This window comes from Nestor notabilis, unplaced genomic scaffold (genome assembly GCF_000696875.1).
Source record: "Nestor notabilis isolate BGI_N333 unplaced genomic scaffold, ASM69687v1 scaffold13246, whole genome shotgun sequence".
In the NCBI taxonomy this organism is placed as follows: Eukaryota; Metazoa; Chordata; class Aves; order Psittaciformes; family Psittacidae; genus Nestor; species Nestor notabilis.
The window spans coordinates 6,046-14,502 of NW_009932471.1; the positions used below are offsets into that span (position 1 = coordinate 6,046).

Below are 8,457 nucleotides of genomic sequence, written 5' to 3' on the forward strand. Positions count from 1 at the left end.
TGCGGAACCCAGAGGCCATCGACAAGGAATATGAGGCAAGGGGTGGATCAGGTCCACGTGGGGTCATGGGCATGTGGAGGGGGGAGATGGTCCCCACATCTGCCTCAGGGTCTGCAGAGACCAGGATGAGATGCTACCCCCAAACAAGCCATCTCCTGATATCCTATTTTGCCCACCACTCACATGGCTGCAGCCACACAGGCAGCACCATACTGTTCCTGGGGCCTGGGATGATGTCTCCTTCCCCACACTGCACTCTCCAGAGCTCAGCCCTATCTTCATCAAGGGCTGGGGATGCCAGCATGGCCCAGGGACCCCATGGAGTTGATGGAGATGCAGCTGACCATGTGGGCACACAGCATGACATCCAGCCTCATCCAGCCTATGGCCACAACCCTACGATCTCTGTCCCCAAAGCTCACAGGGGTGGGAGGACACCCTAGCCCTGCTCCCACACTCTCGGGGCTGGCATTCTTCCTGACATGGCTGTGCCCCCCAGTTTGACGTGGATGAGAAGACCTACTTCAAGAACATCCTCAACAGCATCGCCTTCGGCATCAGGCTTTCAGTGAAGAAGATCCGGCAGGAAGTGGACAAGTCTGTGTGGGTATCCCCTTGCCCTGGGGCGACATGGGAGCACAGCATGGCTGGTCCCCATGCCTAGTTACACCCCACAGGGTGTAGGCAGGAAGGGCACAAGGCAAGCTGGGAGTGCCCCCCTGTCCCTGAGGAGTTCAAGGGGGTGGCATTTCCATGGTCCACCAGGGCCCTTGCAGCCTGGCACCGTCTCTCTTTGCAGGTGGCTGCTGCCTCCCCAGGCGCTGAACGCGTACTACCTGCCCAACAAGAACCAGATGGGTGAGACATTGCCCAGCCCCCCGGGATCAGCCCCCCAGGATGGGGAGTGTGGGGAAGCCTGTGGTGGTGGGCATGGTGCAGGGGCCCCTGGTGCTGGGTGATGCTGTGGGTGGGTACAGGACAGGGTGCCCCCAACTGCAATGCTTTCTTGTGTCCCCAGTGTTCCCTGCTGGCATACTGCAGCCCACCCTCTACGACCCCGAGTTCCCGCAGTGAGTGTGGGGATGGGAAATGGCTGAGGGTGCCAGGGCAGGGGATGGGGTCACCGCCATCCCTGCCAGCACTGTGCCTTCACTCTCTCACCTCTGCTTCCTTCCCAACAGGTCGCTGAACTATGGTGGGATTGGCACCATCATCGGGCACGAGCTGACCCACGGCTACGATGACTGGGGTGAATGACCCCTCACCTCATGCCATGCGGGATGTGGGTGGGCAGGATGCCTGGGTCCCTTGGGGTTACCGGTGGTGGCGATTGCCTCGGCAGGGGGACAGTATGACCGGCACGGGAATCTGGTGCACTGGTGGACAGAGCAGTCGTACAGCAAGTTCCTGAAGAAGGCGCAGTGTATTGTAAACCTCTATGACAACTTCACTGTCTACAACCAGCGGGTGAGACACCCCTCGCCCACTGGGCAATGCCCTGGCACACACTGCCGCATGGCGGGTCCTTGCTGCTCCACTGCTGGGGCTGGATGCCTGCAGGAGAGCACGGCTTTACCCTGCCCAGCCCTGAGACCCAGCAACTCATCACACCTCAGCTGGGAAATTCCTCTGGACACTGGGTGGGAGCAATCGAGGCACAGCCTCAGTGCCAGGGTGGGGACAAGGGGATGCCTGGCTAGGGGGGGCATCTCTGCTTACCCCATTGTCTCTCCTCTCTCGGCAGGTGAACGGCAAACACACACTGGGGGAGAACATCGCTGACATGGGGGGGCTCAAACTTGCCTACTACGTAAGTGTCCCCTCACAGGGTGTCACGGCTCTGGCAGGGCCACAGAGTGTCTGCTGATGGCATTACCACTGGATTGTCATGAGACCACCCCCAGCCCCACCTTACCCCTGCAGCAGGGAGTGGGCATGATCTGGCTTGCTGGTTGCTGGGAGGTTTGGGTGGCGGTGATTCAGGGCAGGTTTGGGGGGTTGCCCAGGTCATGCTAAGGGCACCCTCTGTTCTCCAGGCCTACCAGAAGTGGGTGCGGGAGCATGGCCCTGAGCACCCTCTGCACCACCTGAAATACACACACGACCAGCTCTTCTTCATTGCCTTTGCCCAGGTGAGCCTCTGCCCTTCCCACATGTGGCATGTACTGGGGGAGTTGAGGCGTGTCACCCTGTGTGGGGACAGGGTGAGAGCCCTGAGGGGCCTCGTTCCCATGGTCAGGAGTCAGGCTCAGCTGCATCATCAGGTCCTGGGCTCAGGGTATAGGGCTCAGCCCTGCAAGGAGCACCTTGCACTGCTCCACTACTCCTGTGGACCCTACAATAATAAATACATGCCCCCTCATCACGTCCAGAGACCCCACAGTAACAATTGCACATGACCTCAAGCTTCTAGGAGACCCTACAGCCAGGCAGCTCACAATCCCAGGGGACCCTACAGTAACAAACATGCCTCCATGCTCTCCCAACCCATCTATACCACATACACAGGCTCCCAGAAGACCCTACAACAACAAGCACAGCCAGGGCATTGCTGTCCTAGTACCCCAGCAACCAGAAGGGCAACTGTGGCCTGGTGGGCGCTGGGACCCAGGGTGCCCCATCTGGCTCTCCCATGGGAACCTTTCTTCCTGCAGAACTGGTGCATCAAGCGGCGATCCCAGTCCATCTACCTGCAGGTGCTGACAGACAAGCACGCCCCGGAGCACTACAGGTACTGGTTGGCCCCAAAATGGCGGGGGGGAGGATAATGGTGGGTTGCAACCTGCCGCATAGCTGGTGATGCTGTGCAAACTGGAGTGGGCACCCTTTGGGGTGCTGGCATCAGCAGGCTTTGGGTGGGCATACTTAGGCATGGGGATGGGTGCTGCTGCACTGAGCAGGTGCCTGACGGGGGCCCATGGCGGTGGCGGGGGGCACAGTGTGCCCAGCTTTGACTTGCTCCCTCTCCTGGCAGGGTCCTGGGCAGCGTCTCTCAGTTTGAGGAGTTTGGACGGGTTTTCCACTGTCCCAAAAACTCACCCATGAACCCGACGCACAAGTGCTCAGTGTGGTGAGGCCAATCCCCCCTCGCAGGCTGGCATCCCCCATTCCCATCCCTGCCACCCTGTGCCTGCTCCACACCTCTGCCCACCTCCTCCTCTTCCTCTCCAGGCAAAGGGGGCACCCCCGGGTGACACAGAGGATCACCCCCTCCCAAAGATAGGCACCTGCCAGGGGTGTAGGGGCAGTGGGGAGACACTTGGGGTGAGCATAAGCTCCTGGGCAGAGGCAGCTGCCCCCTGCCCATCCCCTTCCTATCGCCCTGCCCTGTACACTGTGGGGGTCCTGAGTCCCCATGGAAGAACGAGGGCATGCCCAGACTCCCGTGTACCCCTTCTTTTGTCCACCTGTTCCAAATCCTTTACCCAGCCCTACTACATCCAGCCCAGCACCAGTTGAGACAGAGTGAACCAGCCACATCGTGGGGCTACCCCACTTCAAAAGCTTCCCCCTGCTCAGTGCCCTCCTGGGCATCCCCCATGCCAGCCCCATCCTGTTCCCACATCAGCCCTGCTGGTGGGTGGGCAGAGCTTGTGGCCGGGTGATGCCAGCCTGCCCCGGAGCGCGGGGACATGGATGCCCGCTGTATTTTCCGCTGCTGTTTCTGATCAATAAAGCACTGGATATGCCAGGTGGGTGCAAGAAGCCGTGGCGAGGGGACAGGCAGTAGCGGGCAGCACCCCCAGCTCTGCCTGCACAGCATGGGGACCCACACAGCACTAAGACTATGGTACACCACACCACACCTGTCTCAGTAGCATCACATTCCATGTTTATTAAACACCAAGCACCCTGTGCAGGTGGTGTAGGGCCCCCCCATGCCTGGATACGGTGCCTCATGACTGCCCTGCCCAGATCAGGGATGCTACAAAAAGCCACCATCCTCCTGTGGGTGCCGCAGCAGTGGGGACGGGGCAATGCAGGGCTGTGGGGTCAGTGGAAGAGGAACAGGAAGAGGGTGGGGATGAGCAGGGCCAGGAGGGTGGTGCAGGCTGCAGTGGCAGAGTTCCGCTGGTGGCAGTCGACATAGGGCTCGAGGCAGGCAGCGTAAGCCATGGCATGGGCCACGTAGGTCTGCTCCTGCACCCCATGGAAGAGGTGGGCCATGGGGCCCTTGGCCAGAATGGCCACATCCTCACCACCATGGGACTCTGACTTGAGGGGCACAGCTGCCTGCTGCACGTAGTCGAATTCATCTGGGGAAGGGAGAGAAGGAAGTGAGGGGAGTAGCAGCGGCCCACAGCCCCATCCTACCACCTGACCATGGTCCCTGTGCTCTCACTGGCTGTGGATTCATTCACGTTGGGCCGAACAGCACCCAGGTAGCCTGGCCCATTCCCATAGAGGATGGACGTGTAGCTCTTATTGTCAGCAGCTTTGTCTGGAGCCAGACCTGGGGAGAGGGCAATAGTGGGTAATCTGCCAAGAAACCTCCATATCAGCCCTTCAGCTGCAGCCAGGATGTTGCAGAGCCGGCAGCACCTGTGCGCAACGCTTGGCAGCTGGGCAGAGCCCTACCTAAGATGGAGGAGCCACGCAGGGTGTAGCCACCAAAGCTGAAGACGTGTGAATGGTCAGCAGTGACCACGGTGAGGGTGTCCTCCTCGTCTGTCAGGATGCCCGCCCGGTCAATGGCCTGATCAAATGCAATCCCATCTGTCAGTGCCTTCTGGGCTGCACCTTCGTGGTGGCCATGGTCGATCCTGCCACCTGCAAATGGCATCCAAGGTGGGCTGGGTACTGATGGCAGCACCCCCAACTCATAACTCTATCCCAGGACAATGGGACCCCCTGCTCTTGCTGACCCCAAGGGCACCAGCCCCAACTTACCTTCCACAAACAGGAAGAAGCCTTTGGGGTTTCTGCTCAGGATGGTGATGGCTGCCTCTGTCATCTCAGTGAGTGACGGGTCCAGGGTGGTGTTACGCACCAGGTCATACTTCATATCCATGGGTTCAAAGAGACCTGGGAGGGGACACACTGGGGATGGTCTCAATGCCTGCATGCATCCTGGCAGCTATAAAATCCCGGCACATGGGATATTTGTTACCCATCAAATAAGTCACGTTGGGGTCAGCAGCAGCAGCCAGCATCTCTGTCCTGTTCCAGACATAGCGGGCACCCTGTGGACAAATCCCACAGGGGGTTAAGTAAGTGGGTGCTGGACCCCATGCCTGGGGATGCTGGGCAGAGGACTGTCCCTGCTGCATCACACACCGGCCGTGCCTCCCGCCACATGTTGATGAGGTTTTTTCCATCTTCCCGTATCCCATTCTCTGTTTCATAGGTGGGATATTCAGGGTCTGGCGTCCCTGCGGGGGTCATGTATATCCGACCACCCCCCATGATCACCTGGAGGGCATGAGTTGGGTGCAGTGTTAGTGGGGGTGCCCAGGAGGGATCTGTCCCTGCTCCTTCCCTCCCATGCACAGGCACTCACATTGATGTCGACATTGTGGACCAGCTGCCAGGCGATGTCCTTGCAGCCCTGGAGACGGGCCTCCTCGGGTATGCTGACATCCGCGTACCAGTTGCGGTCCACCACATGGGCATAGGCCCCCGACGGTGATGCGTGCTGTACCCGTGATGTTGTCACTATGCCCACTGCCTTCCCTGTGGCCCACACACACCAGGCCCCAGAAAGGTTGACATGGTATCCCCCACCACCAAGCCCTGGGATGCTCATGGTATGGCAGCCCCTGGTGTGACACCCCTCGTCCCCATGGGGTCCTTCCTAGCGCTGCACCCCCTGTTACCGGCTTTGCGTGCTCGCTCCAGCACTGAGACCACCTCATTGCCTGCTGTGGTGTTGCACTGAGAGAGGCGAGCGGCTGCACTCACTCCTGCTGTGTGGTAGTTGCCCTTCACGCCGCAGAGGTAGGCTGTGGATGTGGATGCGCTGTCAGGGACAATCCGGTCCACACTGTATGTCTGACAAGGACACATGCCAGGCTCAGGGCAGGGGGGCAGTTGGCAGGAGCACCCAGTGGGCTGCCCTGCTCCCAGCACCCCACGCCACACTCCTTCGCTTGCTTACCCAAGGACAAGTGCAGGATGAGCAGGGACCCCATGCACCCCGTATGTGCATCTGTGCCAGCAGACCCATTGACATCACCCTGGCCCCATGCCCAGTGTGATGGAAGTTTACCTTGGAGAGAGCCACATAGGGGAAAGAATCCAGGGCGAGGGGGGTCTCAGGGCCCAACTTCCCCTGCTGCTGCCCGTTTAGAATGCGGGTGGCCGTGATGGAGGGGACCCCGAATCCTGGGTGAGAAGAGATGGTCCCAGTCACCCTCTGGACCAGGTTCCCTCCCCACATCCCGCTCCACGGGACACTGTCCATGCCAGCTTCTCTGCTGCGTGTGCCAATGGGACTCACCATCCCCGAGGAAGATGATGAGGTTTTTGGCTTCGGTTACTCTGGGCTGCAGCTTGAAGGAGGCCTCAATGGCTGAAGCTGCCTGCCTGTTCCAGAAGGCTGGATCCTCCTCCTCCACTGGGACGGGGCAGTACCTGTCAGTCCCAGCTCACCAGCACCTGCATCCCTGGGGCTCATGCATCCCTGGGGTACCCATATCCCTCCAGTACTTGTTCCCTGGGCATCCCCATGCTGAGGACTCCTCTAGCATGGACTGAGTAGCTCAGGGTGCTGTTTGGTGAGAGAAGACCATGTGGGCTTGCACCCACTGCCTGACCCAGGGGTCCTGGGACAGGGAAGGAGAAAGGCAGAGAAAACAGACACAGTGGGGAGTTATCTGGCAGGTGGGATGGGGCCAAATCCATGGCAAGAGGGGAATGCTACGGCCACTTCCCCCAGACCCTCCCAGCCTAGAAACAAGCGGAAACCTGACCCCACAGGGAAAAACTGGTCCAAGTACCCCAGAAAAGCACAGGTAAAGCCATTAACCCTTGCAGAGCTGGAAAGCACCTGCTTCCCTCCCCAAACCCTCCCTGTGGCCAGCCAGGCTGGTGCCCTGACCAATGCCCTGCTACAGTCAGCCAGGCACCCATCCCCATCCTTGTCCCCACCTGGGATGACAGCAGTGCTGAGCTCTGCCTGGAGGCCCAGGCAGAGGATGAGAAGTGCTGGGAGCTTCATGGTGAGATCCAGCAGCACCACTGGTAGTGTCTGCATTTCTAGCAGATCTGGGGAGGGACTTTGAACCGGTATCAGCCCTTGCAGGGTGTGTAGAGGCATTTGGTATGTCCCTGATAGCCCAGTGTCCTGCCAGGCAGCCAGCACAAAGGCCATGGGCTGGGCTGCTGGTGCCTCCATGGTGCAGCTGGTGGATGGATGGACTTGGGGCACAAACAGATGCAGGGGGCAAGAGGATGGGCAGTGCCTGGCAGGCATCACTACCTGCCCAGCCTACAGGGCTGTGGTGCCAAGCAGGTGGATGCCTTGGCTCAGGGTGTTACAGACAGCGCTGAGCATTGGACCTGGGGTGACAGGGGTATCGGGAGCACCTAGGGTCACTCCTGTAACAAGCATAACACTTACTTGTGCAATAAATCCACAGATGTGGACTAAAACCCTGCTCCTTGCTCAGTCCTTGCAGGAAAGTACCAACCTTTGTGTACTGTGCCCCAGCCTGCCAAAACTGGGGGGGAACATGGCCTCCTCTCACCCTCATTTCACCACTTCCTTCACCACAATGCTTTCAGTGCTGGTCCCAGGGGAGGAACTAGGAGCCATCACCACCTGGGGATGGGGCAATGCCTGAGGAGGTGACCGCTCCTGCAAATCCTTGCACTGCAATTGGAGTCAAACAACCGTGTTTTATTGCATTCCTTGATCCTGGCCATGGCTGGGACCCAGCTGCCAAGACCCTTGATGGGGTGGCATCCAGGTTGAAGTGGGGCTTGGCGGGGGGCTCTCACTCTCAGCTCCCCACCATGCAGGCAGCCACGCACAGGGCCAGGAGGGCGAGCAGGGGCTGTGGAGAGCACAGGGTGCCATGGGATGCCCTGCGGGCCGCCCTGCACCCAGGTTCGGCAGCGTAGGGCTCGAGGCAGGCAGCATAGGCCATGGCATGGGCAATATAGTGCTGCTCCTGCACCCCGTGGAAGAGGTGGGCCATGGGGCCCTTGGCCAGCACCACCACATCCTCCCCACTGTGGGTCTCCGCCTCCAGGGGCACAGCTGCCTGCTGTCTGTAGTCCTTGTCCTCTGCAGGAGAAATGGGGCTGGGGGCAGCAGGCTCTCCTACCCATCTCAGGGATGGGTAACAGATCCCATTATCCAAGCATTGGGCAATTCCTGCCCAAGTGACTCCTGAACCACACAGTACACCGGGACCCCATGCAGCTCCAGTGGCCATGCCTGTAGGATGCTGCCACCAGCCACCTTCTGCCCCCATCCCATCCCATCCTATCCCATCCCATCCCATCCTCAGC

The 8,457-nt window shown here is 59.9% G+C and overlaps 3 protein-coding genes across 3 annotated transcripts in view; 1 reads left to right on the forward strand and 2 right to left on the reverse strand.

The window, feature by feature from the left end:
* Window positions 1-3,074, forward strand: part of ECEL1 (endothelin converting enzyme-like 1) — a 7,902-nt gene extending 4,828 nt beyond the window's left edge. The window contains 10 exon segments of the mRNA XM_010016414.1: window positions 1-35; window positions 500-597; window positions 800-858; window positions 1,019-1,070; window positions 1,182-1,249; window positions 1,343-1,467; window positions 1,745-1,810; window positions 2,037-2,132; window positions 2,655-2,731; window positions 2,975-3,074. The exon segment at window positions 1-35 is cut by the window's left edge and continues 16 nt beyond it. Of these exon segments, the coding sequence (XP_010014716.1) occupies window positions 1-35; window positions 500-597; window positions 800-858; window positions 1,019-1,070; window positions 1,182-1,249; window positions 1,343-1,467; window positions 1,745-1,810; window positions 2,037-2,132; window positions 2,655-2,731; window positions 2,975-3,074 (776 nt within the window).
* Window positions 3,075-3,993: 919 nt separating this feature from the next.
* On the reverse strand, window positions 3,994-7,159 carry ALPI (alkaline phosphatase, intestinal). The gene is made up of 11 exons (XM_010016413.1): window positions 7,090-7,159; window positions 6,440-6,556; window positions 6,209-6,324; window positions 5,817-5,991; window positions 5,501-5,673; window positions 5,278-5,412; window positions 5,111-5,183; window positions 4,891-5,025; window positions 4,579-4,770; window positions 4,343-4,453; window positions 3,994-4,256 (listed from the first exon to the last, which is right to left on the reverse strand). Exons 1-11 carry the CDS (start codon window positions 7,157-7,159, stop codon window positions 3,994-3,996), a joined length of 1,560 nt encoding a protein of 519 aa, XP_010014715.1.
* A 784-nt stretch (window positions 7,160-7,943) lies between these two features.
* Window positions 7,944-8,457, reverse strand: part of LOC104407202 (intestinal-type alkaline phosphatase-like) — a 3,230-nt gene continuing 2,716 nt past the window's right edge. The window contains 1 exon segment of the mRNA XM_010016415.1: window positions 7,944-8,228. Within this exon segment, the coding sequence (XP_010014717.1) occupies window positions 7,944-8,228 (285 nt within the window).